Raw genomic sequence first — 25,894 nt, 5'->3', positions numbered from 1 at the left:
CTGCCATTATGGAGCTTCCCCTTGAGTTTGTAAACCAAAATAAACCCCTTTTCCCACAAGCTGCTCTTAGTTGGGTGATTTCTGTCAGTAATGTGAACCTGACTGCAACATCCAGTGCTGGGCTTGCCTCAAAATAAAAATTTAAAAATAATAATAAATAAATAAAGGAGGTTGGAGAGAAGGCTTAACAGTTAAGGTGCTTGTCTGCAAAGCCAAAGGACCTAGGTTTGATTTCCCAGGATCCACATAAGCCAAATGGACAAGGTGGCTCATGCGTCTGGAGTTTGTTTTCAACAGCTGGAGGCCCCAGTGCGCCCATTCTCTCTTTGCCCATATTTTTTTTGTTGTTTTTTTTGAGGTAGGGCCTGGTCCAGGCTGACCTGGAATTAACTCTGTCGTCTCAGGGTAGCCTTGAACACATGGCAATCCTTCTACCTCTGCTTCCCGAGTACTGGGATTAAAGGCGTGTGCCACTACACCCAGCTTGCCTTTTTCTTTCTCACTCTCAAATAAAGAAATAAAAAAATAAATATAGTTTTAAAAAGAGGGCTTGCAAGATGGCTCACTGGTTAAATGCACTTGCTTGTAAAGCCTGGTAGCTTGGATTCAATTCCCCAGTACCCACGTAAAGCCAGATACATAGAGTGATGCATGTATCTGGAGTTCATCTGCAGTGGCAAGAGGCCCTAGCACACCCATACTCTCTCTCAAATAATATATATATATAAAAGGGCTGGGTGTATATTGCCACATACCAAGCTGATTACATGGGTGCTGGGGAGTAGAACTCAGGGGTTCTCAGGTCTTCTCAGGCCCCCATGCTTATGCTGAAAGTGCTCTTACCCTGTGAACCATATATAGTTTCATCTACACCTGAAATGTATTTGAAGGAATCGTGGCTGAACCAGGGAAACACAGATTTTACTTTTCACAGTGAAAAAAGATTCATCATTTTTTTATACTATAAAAACAATATGCTCTTACTTTAGAAAATGTCAGGACTATAGGAAGGAGAAATGCAAGTGGCATTTACCTACATTCTGCCTATGTAGAGATAAACATTGGTTCTATTAGCATTTTGGTAGATGTTTGTGTGTCTGAAATGTAAATGCTAAATAAATTGGATTCTGTTTTGAAAAAAAAAAAAAAGGGCTGGGGAAATGGCTTAGCAGTTAAAGTATTTGCCTGCAAAGCCTAAGGACCCCGGTTCAAATCCCCAGGACCCACACAAGCCAGATGCACAAGGAAGCACACGTGTCTAGAATTCTAATGCAGTGGCGGGAGGCCCTGGCATGCCATTGTCTGTGCCTCTTCCTCTTTCTCTCAAATATATATATATATATATAGTATGCTGGCACCTGTCTTTTATCCCAGCACACAGGAGGCTGAGGTAGGAAGCTCCCCCATGAGTTCAAGGCCAGACTGGGGCTACAGAATGAATTCTAAGTCAGCCTGGGCCGGAGACTCTCCCTATTGAAAGAGAGAGAGAGAGAGAGAGAAGAGAGGGGAAGAAGAAGAAGGAGAAGGAGGAGGGAGAGGAGAAGGGGAAGAGAAGAAGCAGCAGCAGTAAGAGAGTTGGAAAGAGCTCCATTTTATTATGGAAAGTTACAAAACAAATTAGGCAACTGAAAAAGGAGATATGGGGGAGGTAAAATACCTCCTTAGTTCCCACATCACTGCAATTCAAGTGAATTGTGAATTAACAAGGAGAAAATTAAATAACTGTCGTGGAGTACAGGGTTAGGATTCCCAGCCTTCCCTGTTGTGGGAAACTGAGGCACAGTAATACTGAGCAAAGGTAGAGGGAGGCATCTCCCCCCAGGACACTCCCAATGAAACAAACAAAAGAGATTTGAACTCAGCCTGGCTTATAAACCTGGGACTTTGGCAGGTGGGGTAGGGAGCTGGCAGGCATGTAAACCAGGCTGTGGAGAGGAGGCAGGAGTTGTAAACAAAGGAGTGGCGATGGAGGGATGGTGTCTGTAAATAGAGTGGGATTTAACCCTCCCAGGGAGACAAGTGCTTAAATCCTGAGGGTCCCCGAGGGAGTGGTGGGGAGCCAAGGAAGTCTGTGGAGGATGTACCCAGTCATAGAGGTGGGGGTGCTTTATCGCCACCCCAAATGAGTCCTGTGCGCCTCCCAGAATGTGGTGCTCAATCTTGGATCACCTAAGATGTTCCTCCCATTTGACCACATCCACACCAGGGGTCATGAATGGAACTTGGATAGTTGGCTCTGTCCCTAGAAATGGAATGGGGAAAGTGCAGAAGCTGTTGGTCACTCTTCCCTGCCAGGCTCATTTCCAGGGTCTGTGAACTCCGAGTCATCCAGCGTCCAGGATCTTCAGTTATGGGAGGGAGGGAAGGAGAGGGAGATATGTGCCCACAGTGGAGGATGGTCACCGCCGGCAGGACTCATCTGTGGAAGGAGAGGCAATTAAGATAGGGCATGGGGGAGGTCCTCCCCATCACTCCCAAACAGAGGGGTGCTGGCACAAGGGAAGTCCTACAGTGTCTTAGGTGCTTGCTGCCACTTGTAATAGCAGCCATCACTCAACTCAGGATACAGTGCTAGGCATTCTCATAACTTGTCTAATCTTACAAAGATCTTGGAAGAGGTTAAGCAATATAATATCTAGCAATGGTTGTAGGTAATTTACAAAAACTATTCAATTTTCACATCTGTGAGAGGTTGCTTTTGTTGTCTTTTCTTGTATGGTGCTGGGAGTAGAGCCAAGAGCCTCCAGCATGCCAGGTACAGTATCTTTTCACTAAGCTACACCCCACTCCAGAACAGCTTATCATTAGCCTCATTACAAAAAAAAAAAAAAAAAAAATTATGGGCGGGATGGTTGCTGGTGAAATGGCTCAGTGGTTAAGGTGCTTGCCTGCAATGCCTAATGTCCTCAGTTCGATTCGCCAGTACCCACGTAAATCAAGATGCACAAAGTGTCACATGTATCTGGAGTTTGTTTTGTTTGTAATGGCTAGAGGCCCTGGTGCACCCATTCATTCTCCTTACATTTTTTTTTTTCTTTTTCATTTTGGTTTTTTGAGGTAGGGTCTCACTCTGGCCCAGGATGACTTGGAATTCACTATGGAGTCTCAGGGTGGCCTCAAATTCACCGCGATCCTCCTACCTCTGCCTTCCAAGTGCTGGGATTAAAGGCGTGCACCACCACACTGGGCTCACAAATAAATATTTTTTAAAAAATAAAAGGGCTGGGCTGGAGAGATGGCTTAGCGGTTAAATGCTTGCCTGTGAAGCCTGAGGACCCCGGTTCAAGGCTCAATTCCCCAGGACCCGCATTAGCCAGATGCACAAGGGGGCACACACAGTGGCTGGAGGCCCTGGCATGCCCATTCTCTCTATCTGCCTCTTCCTCTGTCTGTCGTTCTCAAATAAATAAGTAAAAATAAACAAAAAATTTTTAAAAAATAAAGTAAAAGGGCTTAGCGGTTAAGGCTCTTGCCTACAAAGCCAAATGACCCAGATTTGACTGCCCAGGACCCATGAAAGCCAGGCATCTGGAGTTCGTCTGCAGTGGCTGGAGGCCCTGGTGCGTCCATTCTCTCTCTACCTATTTCTGTATCTCTCTCTCTCAAATAAATAAACTAAAAAAAAAAAAAAAAGCTGGGTGTGGTGGCACCAGCCTTTAATCCCAGCATTTGGGAGGCAGTAAGAGGATCACGGTGAGTTTGAGGCCACCTTGAGTCTACATAGTGAATTCCACGTCAGCCTGAGCTAGAGTGAGACCCTACCTTAAAAAAAAAAAAAAAAAAAAATTAAAGAAAAAACAAAGGAGGCCTTAGCGGTTAGTTAAGGCATTTGCCTGCAAAGCCAAAGGACCCTGGTTCGATTCCCCAGGACTCACATTAGCCAGATGCACAAGGGGGCACATGCATCTGAGTTCCTTGAGGCCCTGGCATGCCCATTCTCTCTCCCCCTCTTTCTCTTTAAAAAAAAAAAAAAAAAAAAAAGCTAAGTGTGGTGGCTCAAGCCTTTAATCCCAGCACTCGGCAGGCAGAGGTAGAAGGATCACCATGAGTTTTAGGCCACTCAAGACTACATAGTGGATTCCAGGTCAGCTTGGGTTAGAGTGAGATCCTACCCCAAAACAAAAACAAAAAGAAGATAAAAGACAAGGTGGAACTCAAACTCAAGTCTGACCCAATTCAGATCTTTGCAAGTGTCAGTGTGATGAATGTTAACATGTATGTAGTATCATATATCTTCCTCAATTGCTCTCCACATTATTATTATTATTATTTTGCTTTATCTCTTTTCGAGTAGGGTCTCACTCTAGCCCACGTTGACCTGGAACACACTCTGCAGACTCAGACAGAACTCATGGTGATCCTCCTACCTCTCCCTCCTGTGTGCTAGGATTAAAAGCAATGCACTTCCACACACAGCCCTTTTTTTTTTTTTTTTTTTTTGTTTTTTGAGACAGGGTCTCTAACTGAAACTACAGCACACTGATTCAGCTAGCCTGGCCAGTAAACCCTAGGCATCCATCCTGGCCTTCCCAACGTGGGAATTACAGGCATCTGCCACCATAACAGGCTATTAAGTGTGTTCTTGGAGACTGGAATTCAAGCCCTCATGTTGTGCAATAAGCATTTTATCACTGAACCATTTCTTCCAGTCTCAGACTTGGGTATTTTTACCCAGCTGCAGCTCTCAGAAAGAGCCTTGGTTTTGAAATCTGGGGATTCAATATGCACCTTGCTTCTGAAGACCCATTTCCACGTCTGTTAAAGGAGCCCCCGCCCCCAAGCCTCTTCCAAGCGCCCATAGGCACCCTCCCCTCCCTTTGGGGCTGCGGGGGCTGCTGACACCAGGGGGCGCCCTCGGGCCGGCGCCCCACCACTTACCCACGATTAGGGCCTTGGTGCGCAGCCCTCCCTGGAGCTCGCGCTGCAGCAGCAGCAGATCCTCCTCATCCTCTTCATCGTCGGGCTGGGTCGCTGGGGGGCTGAGGGCACTGGGGGCCTCGGGCTCCGGGCCCAGCTCCTCCAGTACCGAGCTCTCTGAGGGGTATTGGTAGGTGGTCTCCAGGGCTGTCTCACTGAAGGAGATCTTGAGCTGGGAAGGAAGAGGAGGTCAATTCAACTTGAGGGTCAGGGATCACTGAGACCCCAGTGAGCAGATGTCAGGCAGAAAGGCAGACTGGCCTTGGACTCTTGGCCGACCTCTCCTTTCCATTCATGCATTTTGGAATTCAACTTTTCCTTCCAGTTGTCCAACCCCAGATTTCCTCTTTTCACTCAATCATTTGAAATCAATCTATTGCCAATGTGGTGGCACAGGCCTTTAATCTTAGCACTCTGGAAGCTGAGGTAGGACAATGTGAGTTTGAGGTCATCCTGGCAAAAGTGAAACCTTGCCTCAATAAAACAAAACAGTGGAAACTGGGTGTAGTGGCACATGCCTTTAATCCCAACATTCGGGAGGCAGAAACAGGAGGATTGGAGGATTACTGTAAATTCGAGGCCAGACTATATAGTGAGTTCCAGGTCTGCCTGGGCCACAGAAAGATCCACCTCGAAGAAAAAAAAAAAAAAACACCCTACAGTGTGAAAGCAGGAGGACTTCTATCCAGCTTTATATCAGCCTAGACTACACAGCAAGACCTTGTCTTTAAAAAATAAATGGCGGGGGGGGGGGGTGAGGGGGAGGCAGCACTGAAGAAATGGCTTACTGGTTAAGGAACTCTTGTCTGCAAAGCTGAAGGACCCAGGTTCAGTTCCCCAGGACCCAGTAAGCCAGATGCACAAGGTGGTACAGCATCTGGCAGCAGCCGAAGGCCCTGGTGCACCCACTCTCTCTCTTTTTACCACTTCTCTCATAAATAAATAAAATATTAAAAAAAAAACAGGGGTCAGAGAGATGGCTAAGGGGTTAAAGGGTCTTGTTTGCAAAGCTGGATGGCCATGGTTCAATTCCCCAGTGCCCACATAAAGCCAGATGCACAAAATGTGTATCTCTGGAGTTTATTTGCAGTGGCAATAGGATCTAGCTTGCCCACTGTTTCTCTCTTTGCCTGCAAATACATAAAATGTTTTTAAAAAAATTCCTCCCTCCCCCCACCCCAGAAAAGGAAAGAAACCCAGATATATAAGTGGGAAGCAGAAGCAAAAAAAGAAATGAAAGATGGGTTAGAGAGATGGTTTAATGGTTAAGGCACATGCCTGTGAAGCCTAAAGACTCAGGTTCAATTCTCCAAATCAGGTTCAAGCCTGGTATGGTGGCACATGCCTTTAATCCTGGCACTCAGGAGGTGGCAGAGGTAGGAGGATTGCTGTGAGTTCGAGGCCACCCTGAGACTACATAGTGAGTTCCAGGTCAGCCTGGGGGAGGGGGTAATTCTCCAGGTCCCATGTAAGCCAGATACACATGGTGGCACATACATCTGGAGTTTATTTGCAATGAGTAGAGGTCCAAGTGTTTCCTCTCTCTATGTCTCTAACAAATAAATAAATAATTAATTTAAAAAAGACATAAAGAAATGAAAGAACAAACAATAGCCAGCCTGTGGTTAGCACTGGCCCTTTGGGGCAACCAGGCAGAGGAGGTGAGATTGGAGCTGGCCAGGCAGTGAACAGCTGCTTGGAGAGGGAGCACTAAGTCAAAGCAGTAACAGGTACTCTGCTGTCTACACACTCAAGAGTCTTGCTGTACCCTGGGAAACCTAAATCTGAGGGCCTGCCCTCACTTCTCCCCTCTAAGGTGGGCTAGATCCTTAGTCAAGAGATCTAGGCTGAGAAGGGACAAGAGACAAAAGAAAGACCAGATGAGCCAAGAGACTCAAGAAACATTCCCCAACACATAGGTGAAAAGATGTGCCCTGAGTCCTTGGAAGGTGCAGCTGGGTAGAAGGTCCAGGCAAAATAGGGTGGGGATGTACAGGGGGCATCTGCAATGACAGAGGCAAAAGAGGCAGAAATCCTTGAAACTAGGCTTCCAAAAGTAAGTGGGTCCAACCACCTCCCCCCCCCTTTAAACATGTTTATTTCCATGTATATGGGTATGTCAGGGCCTCTAGCTGCTGCAAACAAAATCCAGACACATATGCTAATTTTGTGTCTGGTTTTTAGTGGATACTGAGGAATGGAACCTGGGCCTGCAGGCTTTGCAAGCAAATACATGCAACTGCCGAGCCATCTCCCCAACCTCATTTTAATTAAAAAAAATCTTTTTGTTGTTGTTTTATTTTTATTTATTTGAGAGTGACAAAGAGAGAAAAAGAGGCACAGGGAGACAGAGAGAGAGAGAGAGAGACTCCAGCCACTGCAAACGAACTCCAGATGTGTGCACCCCCTAGTGCATCTGGCTAACGTAGGTCCTGGGGAATCGAGCCTCGAACCGGAGTCCTTAGGCTTCACAGGCAAGCTCTTAACCACTAAACCATCTCTCCAGCCCTCATATTAACTTTTTGGCTTCTGTTGTGTGCGTGTCCTTGTGAGCGCAGGAGCACGTGTGCCATGGTAGCATGTAGGGGACAGAGGACAATTTTCAAGCACCTTCTACCTCATTGGAGGGAGGTTGCTCACTGTTCTCCAGGCTACCTGGACAGCAAATTTCCAGTGGATTCTCCTGTCTGTCTCCCTTCTCACCACAGGCACACTGGGATTAAAGGCATATGCTACAGAGATAGGCTTTTACCTAGAGTCTGGGGATCCAAACATCTCACTCTTGTACTGCAAGAACTTTATTCACTGGTCCATCTCCCCTCCTTTGCTCTCTTAAGGAGCTCAGTGGGGAGAGGAACAACAGGGTTAACAGTAGGGAGGCAGGGGGCTTAGGGAGACAGACTGGAAGATTCCATGTGAACTACTAGGAATGGCCCAGGCCTCACTGGAATGTGTAGGGAAGACCTGGGGCTCTTTCCTGTGTCCTGGAATACCCATGTGAACCTCTGTGAGGATGATGGCTACAGGAGGTGCTGTATGAGGTGTGGCATCTCATCTGAGTCCCTATGGGAAGTGTCTGTCACTCCAGTTCAAATCTTTTAATGGCTCCTCATCTCCCTTGGACAAAACCCAGAGTCTGACCAAATCCAACAGGGTGTTCTCAATGTGTCCCCCATTTTGACTGATTTTCCCCACCCCAACCCAGTTGTATTCCCACCTCAGGGCCTATGCACTGACTGTTCCCTTTGCCTGGAACACATATCCCTCCCGGCTCCCCCACTTCAGTCACTACACAGAAGCTGCTCATTCACTCTCCACTCCATATCCTAACCTTCTAAATTACACTCAGCCATATTCTAATTGTTTTTCCATAATCACTAACCCACTCCTTTTTCTGTTAAAAAAAAAAAATTATGAGAATGGGGAGATGATTCAGGGTTAAAGGCACTTGTTTACAAAGCTTCATAGCTGGGAGTCAATTCTGCAGTACCCACTTAAAGCCAGAGCATGAAGTGGTGCATGTATCTGGAGTTCATTTCTGGAGTTCATTTGTAGCATCAAGAGCACCTTAGCACACCCACACACTCTCTCTCTCAAATAAATAAATAAGCTTTAATAATAGTAATTATTATTATTTTGGGTTTTCAAGGTAGGGTCTCTATGTAGCCCAGGCTGACCTGGAATTCACTACATAGTCTCAGGGTGGCCTCAAATTCATGGCGATTCTCCTACCTCTGCTTCCCGAGTGCTGGGTTTAAAGGCATGTGCCAGCACACCCATGCCCAGCTTAAAAATTATGCATTTAGAGCCAGGTGTGAATTCCATGCCACGTTAGGCTGCAGTGAGATATTACCTCAAAACAAAACAAAACAAAAAAAACCAAGGTGCTGGAGAAGTGGCTTAGTGGTTAAGTACTTGCCTGTGAAGCCTAAAGACACTGGTTCTAGGCTCTATTCCCCAGGACCCATGTAAGCCAAATGCACAAGGTGAAACATGCATCTGAAGTTTGTTTGCAGTGGCTGGAGGCCCTGGCACGCCCATTCTCTTTCTCTCTGCCTGTCGCTCTCAAATAAGTAAATAAATAATAATTATTTAAAAAAACACAAAAAAAAAACCTACAAAAAAAAGGAGGGGTGTGTGTGTGCTGGAGAAATGATTTAGCAGGTGAGGCACTGGCCTGCAAAAGCCAAAGGACCCAGGTTTTTATTTTTTTTTTGTTTTTTGGGTTTTTTGTTGTTGTTGTTTTGTTGTTTTGGTTTTTAGAGGTAGGGTCTCACTTTAGCCCAGGCTGACCTGGAATTAACTCTGTAGTCTCAGGATGGCCTCAAACTCAAGATGATCATCCTACCTCTGCCTCCCAAGTGCTGGGATTAATGGCATGTGCCACCACACCCGACTGTTTGTATTTTTTGTTTGTTTGTTTGTGTTTTTTAATTTGAGAGAGAAGGAGGCAGAGAGAGAGGGTGGGGAGAGAATGAGTGCACCAGGGCCTAAAGCCACTGCAAATGAACTCCAGAGTCATGGGCCCCCTTGTGCACACAAGCAACATTGCCGCTTGAGTCACTATGCATCCGGCTTACGTGGGACCTGGAGATTCAAACATGAGTTCTTAGGCTTCACAGACAAGCACCTTAACCACTAAGCAATCTCTCCACCCTCCCCTTCTATTTTTATTTATCTATTTGAGAGAAAGAGGCATAGAGAATGGGCACACTAGGGCCTCCAGCTGCCACAAACTCCCGACACATGCATCTGGCTTACATGGATCCTGGGGAATCAAACCTGGGTCCTTTGGCTTTGCAAAAAAGTGGCTTAACTGGCAGGCCATCTCTCCAGCCCAATACTTAAAAAAATATATTTTATTAGCCAGGCATGGTGGTGCACACCTTTAAACCCAGCACTTGGGAGACAGAGGTAGGAGGAGCTCCATGAGTTCGGGGCCACCCTAAGGCTACATAGTGAGTTCTAGGTCAGCCTGAGCTGGAGTAAGGTACTACCTTGAAAAACCAAAAATAAGTAACTAACTAAATAATTTATTTGAGAGAGAAAGGCAGATAGAGAAGGGGTACACCAGGGCCTCTAGCCACTGCAAACAAACTCCAAACGCATGTGTCATCTTGTGTATCTGGCTTTATGTGAGTACTGGGGAATCAAACCTGGGTCTTTAGGCTTTGTAGACAAGTACCTTAACTGCTAAGCCATCTCTCCATTCCCATAATCTTTTTACTTTTTCAGATAGAGTCACTAAGTAGTGCAGGCTGGCCTTGAATTTGCCATCCTGTGACTCTGCCTCCTGAGAAATTATGGTCACAGGCTGTGCCACCAGTCCAGCTTGCCTAATTATTATTATTATTTATATTATTTTAGTTTTTCAAGGCAGAGTCTCAGTCTATGCCAGACTGACTTGGAATTCACTATGGAGTATCAGGCTGGCCTTGAACTTACAGTGATCCTCCTTCCCTCAGCCACCTGAGTGCCTGGATTAAAGGCATGCACCACCAGAGTTGGCTTACCTAAATATATATATATTTTTTATTACAACTTTTGGTTGCACTCCTGGATGTGGAACCCTCAGATATGCAAGGCTGGCTGTACTTACTATTACTGTCATTGTTTTTGAGACAGTCTCACCATGTAGCCTTGACTGGCCTTGAACTTGTGTTGATCCCCCACTTCTGCCTCGAAAGTAGCTGCTTTAAAAGGAGCTTGGAAGTTGCCACAATGCATAAAGGGTTATCCAGACATCAGATGAGGTTCTTTTCTTTTCTTTTGTTTTATTCAAGGTAGGGTCTCACTCTAGCCCAGGCTCACCCAGATCTCACTTTGTAGGCTCAGGCTGTCGTCAAACTCACAGTGATCCTCCTACCTCTGCCTCTCAAGTACTGAGATTACCAGTGTGCACGACCACAGCTGGCTTGATGTTCTAATAGAGTAAGGCTGGAAGACAACAGCTCAGTTTGTATAGTGAACTCCCAGTCCACATGCATGGAAACGCTGGCAGAATGAAGGGACAATAAGCAGACTGTGCATATCTCAGCTTCTGAAGAAGAACCCTTTCTAAATCTGTCACTGACAGGTTTACCCAAATTTCAGAGATCCCATTTCTTCTTTCTTTTCCTGTATCCCTCTTTGAGATAAGAATCTCTGTAGTTTATAATGTATTCATTCTACTTTTTCAGTCTACATCCCCTCCCTCCATTCCAGCTTCTGACTGGGCTTCTCAGGAATGTACAGCCCGCAAGACAGGGTGGGGGCAGGGAGGGAAGTGACTCACCCGTTCCTCTCCCATCAGCTATATAAGGTCACAAGGGGGCCAGAGAGGGAGGGGCAGGTCTCTAGCCAGAGGAGCTTGTCGGAAGATCTCAAAGCTGGGCTGTCTGTCTGTCAGTCGTATATTTATTTGCACGGGTTTTTATATTTGGTGGGGGGGAGCACACCAGGGTCTTTTGCCTTGAGGATGGCTGGGAAACAATCTGGGCTGGTAGGTTTTGCAAGCAAGCACCTTTAACTGTTGAGCTAACTCTCCAGACCCTGGATGTTCCTCTTGATGGCAAGGTTAAATTTTTTTGTTGTTGTTTATTTTAATTTATTTATGTGAGAGCGACAGACAAAGAGAGAGAAGGAGGCAGAGAGAGAGAGAGAGAACCAGTGTGCCAAGGCCTCCAGCCACAGCAAATGAACTCCGGACGCATGCGGTCCCTCGTGCATCTGGCTAATGTGGGTCCTGGGGAATTGAGCCTTGAACTGGGGTCCTTAGGCTTTACAGGCAAGCACTTAACTGCTAAGCCATCTCTCCAGCCCATGGCAAGGTTAAATTTGACAGAAGTTACCTGCAGGGCTGGAGAGATGGCTTAGCAGTTAAGGCATTTGCCTGTGAAGCCTAAGGACACGAGTTCAATTCGCCAGGTCTCATGTAAATCAGATGCACAAGGGGGTGCATGTGTCTGGAGTTTGTTTGCAGTGGCTGGAGGCCCTGGCATGCCCATTCTCTCTTTCTCTGTCTCTAATAAATAAATAATAAAAGTCTTTAAAGAATACTCTGGACCCGGGCTTGGTGGTGCACGCCTTTAATCCCAGCACTTGGGAGGCAGTGGTAGGAGGATTGCTGTTAGTTCGAGGCCACCCTGAGACTACATAGTGAACTCCAGGTCAGCCTGGGCCAGAGTGAGGCCCTACCTCGAAAAACCAAAAAAGAAAAAAAAAGAATACTCTGATTAGAAGTCACCTGCAAAGAAATTATTTAGGGACAGGGGTAGGGGTATAGCGGTTGGGACAGAGCCAGGATAAGGCTCAGCAGTCATTGCTAAGGCAGGCACTGGGAAAGTGCTGTGGAAGAGGTGGCCTGGTCTGAGGACTCTGCAGCCTCCCTGCCCCACCCCAGCATGGCTGCTTCCTTATTCTCTCACCACATCCTGACAACAGTTCTGGCAGGCCCATGGCCCAGCTTTCCCCTCGCAGTCCCACCAGCCTTCCGGCCCCCACCCCTGACTTCCTGTTTGGAGATCTGCTTCCACTGTCTACCCCCCCCACCTCCATTTGCTGACTTAGGTATGGTCACCATCACAGGTCTTGCACCTCCCTGGGTTCCTGGCTGTCCTCATGGTGCCTGGTCTTGGTCTCCGGAGCTTTCCTTCTTCAAAAAGGCACAACCCAGTCTCAGTAGGAAGTGACTTTTCTGAACACCTCACCCTGAGAAAATTTCCTGTCCTTACTTCTTTGCCTGTGCCCAGGCCCAAAGGGAAAAAGCAACAGCTGTCAGAGGGCTGAGTAGATTGGGGTACCGCTGCAGCACAGGGAGGAGGTTAGAGTCAATGAAGATGAACTGGGGGGCTGGAGAGATGATGCCGAGGTTAAAGAAATTTACTTGCCAAGCTTGATAGCCAGGGTTCACATAAAGCCAGATGCACAAAGTGGTGCTTACATCTGGTGTTTATTTGCAGTGGCAGGAGGACCTGACACACCCATTCTCTCCCTGTATCTCCTTACAAAGAAGAAAATTATTTTTTAAAAGATAAATTAGGGTGGGAGAATTTAAAAAGTACGTTTGAAACATATTGAAACCTAACACTCTGTATGCTAGTTAAAACTAACAAAATGGGTGTGGTGACGCATGCCTTTAGCCTTTAATCCCAGGGGAGGCAAAGAGGCAAAGGATCCCAGAGAGTTTGAGGCCACCCTGAGACTGCATAGTGAATTCCAGGTCAGCATGAGCTAGAGTGAGACCCTACCTCAGAAAGTCACTAAATAAAATAAACAAAACTAACAAGAATGATCTGGGGAAAAAAAAAAAAAAAAAAGAATGATCTGGGGGAAACATGTAAGCCCTTCAAGCTTCACCTTGTTCTTTGGTCCCTGTGCTCTCTCACTGACAAGTCTGAGGTGGCTGTACTGCTGAGGCTTTGCAAGCCCTAAACCCTGGGAAAATGTGTATTAAGTGAACAGACTTCTGGGTTTGTAAGGCCTGAGAGTGGGACTGCTCTCTCCCCACAGAGTTTCAAACAGGAAGCTGATTGGTGTGTACAGGGAGGAAGCTGGACCAGGGCCAGGGGAAGAAGTCAAGCCTGCCTATTTCCCTGCAAGTCCTTGTTCAAGGCTAACCTCTGACCCTGCCTGAAGGCCTCAACCCCACTCAGGCCCCAACTCCCACAGTGCCTTAGCCAGTTGCTGCTTTCAGCTTGAAGCTTTGAAATGCTTTTCTCTTTTTTCCACCCCAAGTGGAGGGAGAGGCCAGGGGGTAGTAAGAACAGAGGGGAAAATCGTGGCTGAGCCAGTTCTGCAAGGGGGTGGGGGAGAAGTCCAAGGAAGAAGAAGGACAGGAAAGGGGCGGGGATATTTTGGGAGAGGAGAACGCTCTTCTTGTCCCCAGAGAGAAGGAAGCTCTGTTTGAACAGTGGCCCAGCTGGGGGTATGTGACCCTGGGGTCACCCACTTCAAATGGCTTCTGTGTGCGCCTTGCCTCTGCCGCAGGGTTGACTTGGGGTCCAGAAGCCTTCTTTCGGTCCCGACTTGTTTAGTCTCCCTCCCCCTCTATCCTGGGATGTCTCCACTTAATTCTACCTCCTCTGTCTTGGGGCTGGAACCTTTTCTCCCTAGAACACCAAACTCTCCTGCTCCTGCTCCCCAGGCTTCTTGTCTCCACATCCTCCCCCTTTCACAGCTGCGTTTACACCCCAGGACACAGCCTTCAAGGCTTCAAGGTGGTCATCTTTCCTTCCCGACCAGAAAGGCTTTGAATAGTTCAAAACTCTCAAAGCCTAGTGTACTAAGAGCCTGAGGGGAGAAGCAACAGTTCCGACACACCCTGAAAATGACACACCCAGACAAATGGAGGATTGCTGGGCAAAATCCTTGGAGCTCCCAAAAGAAGGGCAAAGGATGGCTACCAGAAGGAAGGGTGTGTGCTCAGAGGAAGGGAGGTGGCAGGAATTGACAAGAACAGAGGGAAAAAAAAGACCACAGACATATAAAAAAAAGCAAGAAAGACTGAAATCCAGGCAGAAGTGGGAAGTGAACTCTTACCAAGTCAAGCTTGGCAGCTTCCTTACCTGTTTGTGGTGTCTTTCGGGGGACCCCTTGACCAGGCAGCTGCGGCTGAGACGGAGGTAGCCCCCCAGAACCAAGATTTCCTCGGCAGTCGGGTACCGTTTCTTCCCAGCCCCGGTGGCTGCAGCATCAGCTGTGGCTGGAGGTGCTAGGTTTGCAGGGGCAGACCTCCTCGGGTTGACAGTGAAGGTGTGTCCACTGCGGCGGGGGCCCCCCACCCCCGGCCCTGCTTTCACCCCATAGAACAGGCGGCTCATGAGGGGATCCCCAGGGGGCTGGGGGGCAGATGGGGCTGGGGGAGAGAAAGTGGCTGGTGATGGGGGTTGGGGTTCAGCTTCTTCCTCTTCCTGCCGAGGCCCAGCGTCCTCTGGTGGGAGGAGGGGAGGAACGGAGCTGTGGTTCTGCAGGGCTCTCAGAGGCCAGCTCTGAACCCCCGCCTCCTCTTTCTCAGCCTCTCCTTCAGCCTCCACACCTGAAGGTCCCAAGCGCTTCTCTGCAGACTCTGGAGAATTGGGTTTCTGAGTCTGCATCTCCATGTCCCTGAGTGTCCATTCTCGGGCCTTCCCAGAGTTCAGGGTCCATTTCCACCCTTCTGTCAGCTTCAAGCCCCTCTCTCCATCCTCCACAGGGCTGGGCCTCTGCATGGTGGCCTCCACTCCTATGGAGATGGTGTCTTGAGTGTCCCTTGCCTGGGTTTCTGACAGCCCAGCAGACTCTTCTGGGGCCATCCCTGGACTTGGCCTCTCTTCTTTTCTCCCACATTCCTCCAAGCAGTCTCGTCTTTCTTGTCTTGAGCTCAGTCTCCACTCAGATGACTCCACCTGTCCGGAACTCTGGTCCCCAGACTCTCTGGAGTCCGGCCTCCACTTATGGGCCTCTGTCAGGCCCAGCTTCTGACCACCAAACTCCTCAGGGCTGCTGAATCTACTTTCTACCACTTCTCTTCTGGGACTTTGTTCTCCAGGCTCTGCTGGTCTCAGACTCCGCTCTGGAGTTTCCCCAGGGCTCAGTCTCCATTTCCGAGCCTCTGACAATCTCGATGTCCAGTCTCCAGCCTCTCCAGGGCTTTGCCTCCAGTCTCGAGTCTCCAAATGCCTGGGAGTTGAGTCTTGGGCTCCCCCTGCCCCCAGCCTCCTCTCTCTGGCCTCCCTGGGACTTAGCCTTTCCTCTTTTGGGTCTCTTCCCTTGGGACTCTGATCTCTGGAATCCCCAGGGCTGGATCTCCGCTCACGGGCCTCCAAAGGCCCAGGCTTTCTCTCCACAAGCAGCTCCTCATTCCTCTGCTGTTGCTGTTGTCGTTCCTGCCGGATGAATCGGTTCTGGTGTACCGGTCCAATGGCCTCCAGAAGGACAGCAGGCTCGTCTGGGTCTGGGGGTCCAGCCTCTGCAGTTCCAGGCACAGGGCTCGGCTCTCCAGAAGGCAGGCCCAACTTGGCCCTGCGGCGCTCCAGGAGTCCCCGCTTCCAGGCTGGCATCTGGGACAGGCGATCCCGCTCAGCCTTTTCTCGCCCGCGAACCGCTGCCTCTTCCTGCCTGCGCCGGGCTAGCAGCTGTAGCTTCCAGTCTGGAATGGTGGTCATGGCCCTTCAAGGTAAGGACGGGGCACACTAAGGGGCAGGGAACAGGAAAGGCAGGCTTCAGGGAGGCCCAGGGGCTGACACTAGGGTGTAGGGGAAGGAAGTGATGGGAGAGAGCTGATGGAGGGGGGAGTGGAGCTGAGGATAAAGCCAGAGGGAAGATGGTAAGATTTGTAAGAGGGCAGAGAAGGGAGGAACTGAGTAAAGAGAAGAGCGGAATAGAGTTGGGGTGATGGAAGAGGAAGAGTCCAGATTCAAGCAGAGCCAGGGCCTGATTGGGACGAATGGAAACTGAACAGTCCTAAGGATGTGAGAGGGGGAGACAGGCGAAGAGAGGCTGGAGTGAGGAAGAAGAGCGACTGCGGGGATGGGACGCAGAGGGAAGAGGGTTCGAGCAAGACTGCCTCGCAGGTACCCAGACAAGGGGTGCGGGGAGGAAAAGCAAGGACCCCGCTGGCCAAGGGCCACAGGGGAGATGGGGGGGCCTCGAGGAGCGGAGAGTGCGGAGGTCTGGGGAGAAGGGGAATCCGGACGGCGGGACGAAGCTCCGCAGGTCCCGGGCTGGGCTCAATTCCGCCCCTCCGGCCCGGCCCCCACCCTACAGCCGCGCACCCCGCCCCCGAGGCGGGCCGGGGGAAATACCCTCCCCGGGGGACTTTTTGGAACCCAGGCGTTTGCTGCCAACACATTCGCAGAACCGTGGCGTCCCGTCCCATGACCCCCGCACCGGCCTCCCCACCCCACTCCCAGGCGATCTGGGCAGACGGCCCACGCGCCCGCGGTGACAGACACACGGACAGTCTCTGCACAAAGACCCGGGCAGCGCCGGATCCCGGCGAGGGACAGAGGGCCGGGAACCAGGAGACACCTCTCCCGCGTCAACTCACACGCCTCGGGGGTCCCGGGTGGAGATGCGGAGCAGCCCGGCGTCGGGAGGGAGGAAGAGGAGGAGAGAGAGGAGGATCCCGAGACTTGGAAGGAGGGAGGTGGGAGCCGAGGAGGAGGGACGAAGACCCGGGGGCCGGGAGGGGGGCGGCGACCGCTTTGTCTAAGGACAATGGGGCGAGGGAAGGGGGCGCGGGGCGGAGCTGAGGGCGGGGCCTCGGCCCTCCTTCCCCGCGTGGGACTCCCCTGCGGCGGTGGCCCGTCCCCAGGCCTCCACGCAGGCCTCCCCGCGTCCTGCCCCACGGCCCTGGAGAAGCCTGTGGTGTCCACACCCCATCTCCCCCCAGTTCAGCTCGCCGACCCGAGGCGGCAGCCCGTGACTCAGGCCCCCCGGGGGACTCGGGGAGGAAGCGGCAGCTGCGGCCAGCGGGCCCGCCCTTCCCATCTAGAGCCTCCTCCCCACGCCTCAGCCTTCCCGGACCAGTCTTTGTTACTGCGGGCATGTGGGATGCTGCCGGGCCGCGGGGCTGGAGCTGCAGGGAGAGGTGCCGGGAGCACATGGCTGTGGGAGCTCTCTCCCCTCCCAGAGCATCACCCTATCTCCCATGGGTGCCCTGGTCTACGGGCGGGGAAGCTGGCCGATTTGGAAGAAGCGGGACCAGGCGGCTCGCGGCGGGGAAGGGCCCACGAGGCGTGGCCGCAGCCTAGCGGCCGCCAGAAAGTGCACTAGCCACCGCGACCCGAACTTGGCCTCCAACGTGCCAGCCTACCCAAACCCAGCGCTGAGGCTTGAGAGATTGAGACAATTGGTTGTTAGTGTAGAAAAGCCAATTTTAATATTTCTGTAGCGAATGTCCCTCAGGAGAAACCTCTCCATTAGGCTCAGAACGAAGCCCTAGGTGGAGACCTGAGGAAGTGGGATAAGGATGGCAGAGGTGAGGAGGCACCCCTAGAGTCCAAGGGGATTTTCACCTGTTATCTGTAGAATTGCAGACAGACCCTGACACGGCTTGTTGGAGTAGAAACTGGAGAATGGAATCCCTGAGGCTTAGCAGTAACTACCAAGAAGTTGTGATCAAGCCTTTTCATGAGGAGGCTGTTGGAGTATGTGTGTGTGTGGGTGGGGAGTGACATGCTCCAATGCTGAGGAGCCAGTGAGTGCCACACATCTTCCTGGCTGGTGGGAAGCAGACCTTGGAGTCTAGAGTATGGAACTGGACCTAGGGAATGATGTCTCACGCAGGGGAGGGAACAGCACCTTCAGTGCATGAGTTTGAGTCTCTCTGGCCCAAAGCAGCCAGGGCCTGGGTTTTAAAACATTTTGAATTTCAGGGAGAAAGGAAGTACAGGAGTTGGGACCTGAGAGGGGTAGCTTCTCACTCTGCCTTGTCCCCATCCTGGGGCCTGGAGAGCAGCTGGAGTTTCCTTTGTAGCTGAGCCCTCAGGTAACGGAGGTCTTGCTGGTCTAGCCGGTGAGCCAAGCCCAGATAGAGGGTGAGGAGGAGAGCAAGGAGGAGGCGGTCAGTGCCCAGGGTGGGAACCACCCACAGCACCGTCAGCAGCTCCACACACACTGGGTGACGCAGGTGGGAAAAGAGCCTCAGAGCCCTGGGAGACTTAAGGGCCAGAGGCTCACCCAGCCCCAACACATGATAGTATACCTAGGGGAGAAACAGCATGAACAGCAAGTCAACCCTCTTCTCAACCAAGCATCCTCTGCCCTTCTCTCCGGTAACTGCCCTCTTAGAAATCCAGCCCAGGATTTCTTTTTGAGACTCCACCCCACCTGTCTCTGGTCCAAACATCTTCCCCAGGCCCAGGAAACTCATGGTTGCTGGCTTTTGAGGGCAGGCTAAAGGAAGACATTCCCATAAGAAAAGCTGGTGAGGAAAAAAAAAAGTGAGGGAGGGCTGGAGAGAGGGCTCAGTGGTTAAATGCACTTGCTTGCAAAGTCTATCGGCTTGGATTCAATTTCCCAGTACCCACAGAAAGCCAGATGCATAAAATGGTGCATGCATCTGAAGTTCATTTGTAGTGGTAGGAGGCTCTGGCATGCTCATACTCTCTCATAAATAAATAATTTGTTTAAAAAAGCAGGTGAAGGAATAGAAGACAATGGGAAGGTGGAAAGGTTCAGAATCCTCACCTGTTTGAGGCCCATGAGCTCAGCGTAGTCAAAGACCAGAAGGATGCTAAAGATGAGGAGCCAGGAAATGACGTGCAGCACAAAGCAGAGGAGGGGTACCCAGGTAGTCCATGGCTCAGTTCGAGCCTCCCACAACACTGGGCCTCTGGGTACAGGCTCCCAGTACCGCATCACCAGCTGGGAAAGGATGAAGGGCTGGCTATCTTAACAGTCCACCCTGCCCACTCTTGAGAGAACAAGAGCCAGAATAACCTATACTTCTCCCACACAGTACCACTGACTGACTATTCACCATAAATGGGGTGCGGTGGGGTGGGGGGGATGAGTGCCAGACCAGGTCCCAAGGAAGTGAGGATAACCCATTTCTACATGAACAATTTATGGTACTGATGGGTGCAAAGAGTAGCCTATGGCAAGCACTTGGGAATGATAAAAAGAGAAAGCAAATTTCTTGAGACACAGAGAAGTGGGTTTGGGAGAGGGGAGAGCTGGGGAGGTGTGTAGGAGGGTATCTGAAGTGTGAACAAAGTTGCAAGGCTGAGAATGCACATGCTGTGCTTGGGGAATGGCAAATACATCCTTATTGATAAAGAGTGGAAAATCGACCCTGGTGAGATGGGAGCTGAGGTTAACAGCTTGTATTTTCTCAAATCCATACTTTCCCCCTCCAACAATACAGGGTAACTGCCCCTCCTCCCCACAGACAGATTCTATCTCCCTTGGGAACTCAGCTGCTTCCTACCTGCAAGGCTAGGGCAGTGCAGGCCACATACAGAGATCTCTGAAGGACCCCAAAGCACCGGGATGTCCACACCTTTACTGTCTCAGTTGCCATGAGACTGTGTTGGCCCACAAATAGTAGCAGGAGTCCCAGATCCCAAGCTAGGGAAGCAAGAACACTTCGGTCCTTCAGGGCAGCCAGCCACCCCTGGTGGGCATCTGGGTAGTTGAGGAAGAAAGGGACAAAAGATCAAGAAGATGGCTAAGGCTGGAGCGTTGCAAAGCCGCTGGCCCCTGTTACCCATGGAAAGCCAGATGCACAAAGTGACACATGCATGCGGAGTTCATTTGCAGGAGGCCCATTCATTCTCTCTTTCATTACCCCCCTCCTTTCCTCCTTCCCCTTCCCTTTCCTTCCCTCCCTCCTTCTCTCCCTCCCTCCCTCTCCTCCTCCTCCTTCTCCCTCCCTCCCTCCCTCCCTCTCCCCCCTACCCTCCCTCCCTCTCTCTCTCTCTCTCTCTCTCTCTCTTTCTCGGAGACCCTGACATGCACGCGCGCATACACTCAACCCAGACCAAGTCCCTCTAATGCTGTACCCAGTACCCTCTCTTCGTCTCCCCCTCCCAGGGCTTTAGGGAGCTATGTCTGGAGCGGTTCTAAGCCTCCGCTCCCCATGGCTCCAGGTACTGCCGTTTCCCGACGCTCCGTCTTTGCTCTCTAGCTTCGGCAAACGGTTAACTCCGTATACAGCTTGGGCGCGCTGTCCAGTCCTCGGCCTCCAGCCCCGCCCCCGGCCGCTCCTCCCCTCCGAGCGCGTACCAACCCCGCGCTCACCGGGACCGCCGGCCTCCGGGCTCCCTGCGAAGAGTGGCCGCAGGGAGGCGAAGCGCACGAACTCCACTCCTGTGCCGAAGGCCAGGAGGAAGGAGGCGAGGGCAGCGGGAACCAGCAGCAACGCCGGGGCCATGGCCAGAAGCGGCGGGAGCCGAGAGCGCGGGCTTGGGGTTCCCGCGGCCGCAGGTCCCGCCCCGGCCCCGCCTCCGCCTGGTGCAGCGGGAGGGCGGGGACGACTCCCAGCTCTCACTCTCCGCGTCACAGCCGCCGTTGGAACCCCCGCGCGTCGTCAGGGCGGCGGCTCCGCGCGGTGGAACCTCAGCTTCTGCTCCAAAGTGAATACGGTCCTCCCTTGTGTTTTGTTTTTTTCCTCGATGTAGGTTCTAACTAGCTCAGGCTGACCCGGAATTCACTCTGTACAATCTCAGGGTAGCCTCGAACTCACGGAGATCCTCCTACCTCTGCATCCCGAGTGCTGGGATTAAAGGCGTGCGCCACCACGCTGTTCTTAAACCCAGCCACTCAGAAGCCTCCAAACAGCCTTTCCCGGCGCCATCACGCACATCAGGTTTTTGTTAAATTACTATGTATTTTTCGCGGTAGGGTCTCACTCTAGTCCAAGCTGATCTGGAACTCACTCTGTAGTCCCAGGCAAGCCTCGGACTCACAAGAACCCTCCAACCTTGGCCTCCCGAGTGCCGGGATTAAAGGCGTGCACCACCAGGCCCCGCTTTTTTATTTTTTATTTTTTTAGGTAAGGTCCCACTCTAGCCCAGGCTGACCTGGAATTCACTATGTAGTCTCATGGTGGCCACATACTCATGGACTGGGCACTCCTCCCTCTCCAGGACTCAACGATTCATCATCCTCTATCTATGCTATTGTATGCTGTCCACGTAGCCCACTCTTTCCCTCTCAGTGTAAGAAAAGATCCTGGCTCTAGAAATTTAAGCAGGGGCGTTTAACCAAAGTCATGGAGTGACTTGTGTATTAAATGGTGTGGAGATGGCAGGTACTGTGAGGATGGAGTGAGCTATTTCCATGTGCTACACTCACAATGTCTGCTTAAGGTGCGAGATTAGCTATGTTTGAGAACCAGCACGTGTCAGATGTGCACACACACTTGCAATCCCAGCTCCAGGAAAGCAGAAGGACTGCTGCAAGAACAAGGCTACTCTTGCTTACATGACAGCTCTGAAAGTGAGTTGTGACCCTGATAGGGTTCAGTAACAAAGGGGGAGGGGATCAGAAATTTGGCAAGAATAAGTATTTTTTTTTAGTATAATGTGCAAAGACCAAAAATTAATTCAGATTGGGCATGTGGCACACACCTTTAGTCCCTGCTACTGGGAGGGAGGCAGAGGTAGGAGGACTGCCATGATTTTGAGGCCAGCCTAGGACTACAGAATGAGTTCCAGGCCAATCTGGGCTAAAGTGAGAACTTGCCTTAAAAAAAAAAAAAAAAAAAATCAAATGAAAGGTATTGTGGCAGATGCCTTTAATCCCAGCACTCCAAGGCAGAGGTAGGAGGATCTTCGTGAGTTCAAGGCCTCCCTGAGACTACATAGTGAATTCCAGGTCAGTCTGGGCTAACAGTGAGACCCTATATCGAAAAACAAAACAAAAAATTTCAAATGAATGATTGCTCCTGGCAATGCTTACCCATGTTGTATCTAGTGACTTCACATTCAGGCACCATCACACTGTTCATTGCCAACAAAAGCTGCCTAATCAGGAAATATTATGGAAGGGGGGGTGGGTGGAAGGATTGTAAGAGCCAGAATGGGTAGAAATATCTAAAGGCATGGTCTGTCACTACCCCACAGAGACTGACTGAGGCCTTCATAACCCCACAGTGAATACTATAACCTACTAAAGGCCTCCAGAGTAACAAGAGCTGAGGCAAGGGGAGCAAAGAGAATAACCTCTATTATATAAAACAAAAATTTAAACCCAGGCATGGTGGTGAAGGGTAAATAGTCTTTCCTGAACACCAAAGGGAACTAAAGCATTAATAACTATCCCTAAAGCTCACGGGCAATAAAGAAGCACCAGGAGGCATTTGGCATCATTAAGTTTGACACCTTCCCTGATTGATGTACTCCCCTTAGCCTAGATGGCCTTGAAGGAACAGGGACCATTTGCGTATCCTCCCTTAGACAATCCTGGCTGAAGAAGCCTATTCTGAACAAGGACACAAACCGCTACAAGTTCCTTAACAACTGCACCTGGTACAGTCTGTTTTCCTTAGGATCCTCCAAGTTTGAACCCCAGCCTGGTTCAGGGCTTCAGCCTTCATCCCTTGGGAAGGCTGCTGTCCTTTGCTGTTTCTCTCAATAAACAGTCTGTCTGTAGAGATCAAGTTTGGAGTTCTCTTTTGCTTTTCTTACACTTTCCATACAGGTGGCACATGCCTTTAATCCCAGCACTCGGAAGGCAGAGGTAGCAGGATCACCATGATTTCAACACAAGCCTGAGACTACATAGTGAACTCCAGGTCACCCTGGGCTAGAGCAAGATCCTACCTCAATAAACCAAGACAATAAAATTTTTTAAAAAATTGTGCTGGAGAGATGGCTTAGCGGTTAAGATGCTTGCCCTGTGAAGCCTAAGGACTCATATTGGACTCTCCAGGTCCTCCTTAAGCCAGATGCAGTGATGCAAGCAAAGTGGCACATGCACACAAGGGGGCGCATGCGCCTGGAGTTTGATCGCAGTGGCTGGAGGCCCTGGTGTGCAAATTCTCTCTCTCTCACATTAAAAAAAATAAAGGCCAGGACTAGAGAGATGGCCTAGTGGTTAAGGCACTTGCCTGCGAAGCCAAAGGACCCAGATTTGATTCCCCAGAACTCACGTAAGCCAGATGCACAAGGGGGCACATGCGTCTGGAGTTCATTTGCAGTGGTTGGAGGCCCTGGTGCTCTATTTGCTTCTCTCTCAAATAAAAAAAATTAAAAAATAAAAATAAATAAAGGCCAGGGTTGGACAGATGGCTTAGTGGTTAAGGTGCATGCCTGCGAAGCCTAAGGACCTAGGTTCAATTCTCCAGGTCCCATGTAAGCCAGATGTACATGTTGGCGCATGCGTCTGGAGTAGGTAGGGGGTCTCATTCTAACCCAGGCTGACATGGAACACCCTCTGTATCCTGACTGGCCTTGAACTCATGGTAATCCTTCTACTTGAGCTTTTTGAGTGCTGGAACTAAAGACATGCTACCACATACCATACCAGACTGTCTTTGTTATTTAGTTTTTTGGTTTTTCAAGGTAGGGTCTCACTCTGGCCCAGGCTGACCTGGAATTCACTATGGAGTCTCAGGTGGCCTCGAACTCATGGCGATCCTCCTACCTCTGCCTCCCGAGTGCTGGGATTAAAGGCGTGCACCACCATGCACGGCTTGTCTTTGTTATTTTTGAGGTTAGGTCTTGCTCTAGTCCAAACTGACCTGGAATTCACTAAGTAGTCTTAGGGTGGACTTGAACTTGAAGCGATCCTCCTGACTCTGCCTCCCGAATGCTGGGATAAAGGCATGTGCCACCATGTCTGGTCATTTTGGTTTGAGACAGAGTCTCACTCTAGTCCAAGCTGACCTGGAAGGTAACTGCACCCTATGCTGGCCTTGAAACTCAGTGTTCCTCCATCTCATCCTCCAGAGTGCTGTGACTAAAGCTGTGTTCTACATACTCTGCCTTGCATCCATTTTTGAGGCTGAACATTCCCCTGTATACATATATCGTACTTGCCATGTGTTCATTCTTATTTAACATCTCCTGTGTTTCTACCTTTGGCTTTATAGAAAGTAATATAGGGACTGGAGAGATGGCTTAGCAGTTAAGGTGCTTGCCTATGAAGATTAAGGACCCAGGTTCTACATGTGGTAGATGTGGTACATGTGTCTGACGTTTGTTTGCAGTGGCTAGAGGCCTTGGCTACCCATTCTCTCAAATAAAATACAAGAAAGTATTTTAAAAAAATATAATATGCCAGGCATGGTAGCGCATGTCTTTAATTCCAGCACTTGGGAAGCAGAGTAGGATTGCCATGAGTTTGATGCCACCCTGAGACTACATACAGCCTGGGCTAGAGTGAGACCCTACCTCAGAAAACCAAAATAAAATAAAATAAATTAATAATAATAAGTAATATAGAGCTGGAGATATGGCTTAATGGTTAAGGCACTACTTGCCTGTGAAGCCTAAGGACCCAGGTTCAATGTGTCTGTAGTTCATTTGCAATGGCTGGAGGCCCCGGCACACCTATTTTTTCTCTCTCTCCCTTTCTGTCTCAAGTAAAAAAAATATAAACATTTATGTACAAGTGTGGTTTTTTTGTTTCACTTTTCAAGATAGGGTCTCACTCTAGTCTAAGCTGACCTGAAACACACTGTAGTCCCAGGCTGGCCTTGAACTCATGTGATCCTATCTCTGCCTCCCAAATGCTGGGATTAAAGGTGTGTGCCACCATGCCTGAAAAACCTACATTTAACCTTTGTTTTTGTTTGTTAAGTTTTTTTTTTTTTTGAGATAGGGTCTTGCTCTAGCCCAGGCTGACCTAGAATGAACTATGTATTCTCAGGGTGGCCTTGAACTCATGGCAATCCTCCTACCTCCGTCTCCTGACTAAATTTAACTTTTTAAAGAAGTCTCAAACTATTCACTACAAAGGCCAAAGCATTTTACATCCCCACCAGCAATGTACAAAAGTTCCAATTTCTCTTCATCCTAGTTGTTCAACTTTTTAAAAAAAATTTTATTTTTTATTTATAAGAGAGAGACAGACAGACAGACAATGGATGTGCCAGGGCCTTCAGCTGCTGCAAACTACAGACACATGTGCCACCTTGTGCATCAGGTTTATGTGGATTCCGAGGAACTGAATCTAGATCCTTTGGCTTTGCAGGTAAGCGCTTCAGCTGGTAAGCCATCTCCCCAGGCCTGTCCACCTTTTAAAAACTCAAACTAAATATATCATTTGCCCCAAATAGATAACTAAATGAAGTACAAGTTCATAACTATTTCTTCGAAAACTTTGTGTCTCCATACCATTCACTGTAAGGCACAGAGTGAGTACTGACTTATCACAGAGCTCAACTTTTTAATTCTATAAATACTGTAAAAGGAAACTAGAGAAGTGCAGAGACTTACTTCAAGTCAAAGCTAAAGGATATTTCTAACCAGGTGAGGCTGGAGAAAGGAAAATCACTTACTAGCATTCCACCCTCTCATCTTGTCACCCCCAGCATGTCTGCAAGCTTCTGACACAAAGTTGCTTT

The 25,894-nt window shown here is 49.7% G+C and overlaps 2 protein-coding genes across 5 annotated transcripts; both read right to left on the bottom strand.

Annotated features, from left to right (window-relative positions):
* Positions 1-1,570: 1,570 nt before the first annotated feature.
* Positions 1,571-17,105, bottom strand: Ppp1r18 (protein phosphatase 1 regulatory subunit 18). Of its 2 annotated transcripts, none has more exons than XM_045157318.1 (4): positions 16,925-17,105; positions 14,463-16,067; positions 4,879-5,089; positions 1,571-2,419 (listed from the first exon to the last, which is right to left on the bottom strand). In XM_045157318.1, the coding sequence occupies exons 2-4, from the start codon at positions 16,038-16,040 to the stop codon at positions 2,400-2,402; spliced, it is 1,809 nt and encodes a 602-aa protein (XP_045013253.1). In that variant the 5' UTR covers positions 16,041-16,067; positions 16,925-17,105; the 3' UTR covers positions 1,571-2,399. The 2 variants fall into 2 exon arrangements, with proteins under 2 accessions (XP_045013253.1, XP_004671957.1); XM_004671900.2 differs by having other exon boundaries at positions 14,463-16,044.
* Positions 17,106-17,732: 627 nt separating this feature from the next.
* Positions 17,733-20,806, bottom strand: Nrm (nurim). Of its 3 annotated transcripts, XM_045157742.1 has the most exons (5): positions 20,623-20,806; positions 19,811-20,007; positions 19,069-19,245; positions 18,709-18,802; positions 18,415-18,583 (listed from the first exon to the last, which is right to left on the bottom strand). In XM_045157742.1, the coding sequence occupies exons 1-5, from the start codon at positions 20,753-20,755 to the stop codon at positions 18,555-18,557; spliced, it is 630 nt and encodes a 209-aa protein (XP_045013677.1). In that variant the 5' UTR covers positions 20,756-20,806; the 3' UTR covers positions 18,415-18,554. The 3 variants fall into 3 exon arrangements, with proteins under 3 accessions (XP_004671954.1, XP_004671956.1, XP_045013677.1); XM_004671897.2 differs by lacking the exon at positions 18,709-18,802 and having other exon boundaries at positions 17,733-18,583; positions 20,623-20,802; XM_004671899.2 differs by lacking the exons at positions 18,709-18,802; positions 19,069-19,245 and having other exon boundaries at positions 17,733-18,583.
* Between the last annotated feature and the right edge of the window lie 5,088 nt (positions 20,807-25,894).

The sequence above is a fragment of the Jaculus jaculus genome, chromosome 8 (genome assembly GCF_020740685.1).
Source record: "Jaculus jaculus isolate mJacJac1 chromosome 8, mJacJac1.mat.Y.cur, whole genome shotgun sequence".
Lineage (NCBI taxonomy): Eukaryota > Metazoa > Chordata > Mammalia > Rodentia > Dipodidae > Jaculus > Jaculus jaculus.
The sequence above is the reverse complement of the archived record's forward strand: the minus strand, read 5'-3'. Positions and strand labels throughout refer to the sequence as shown.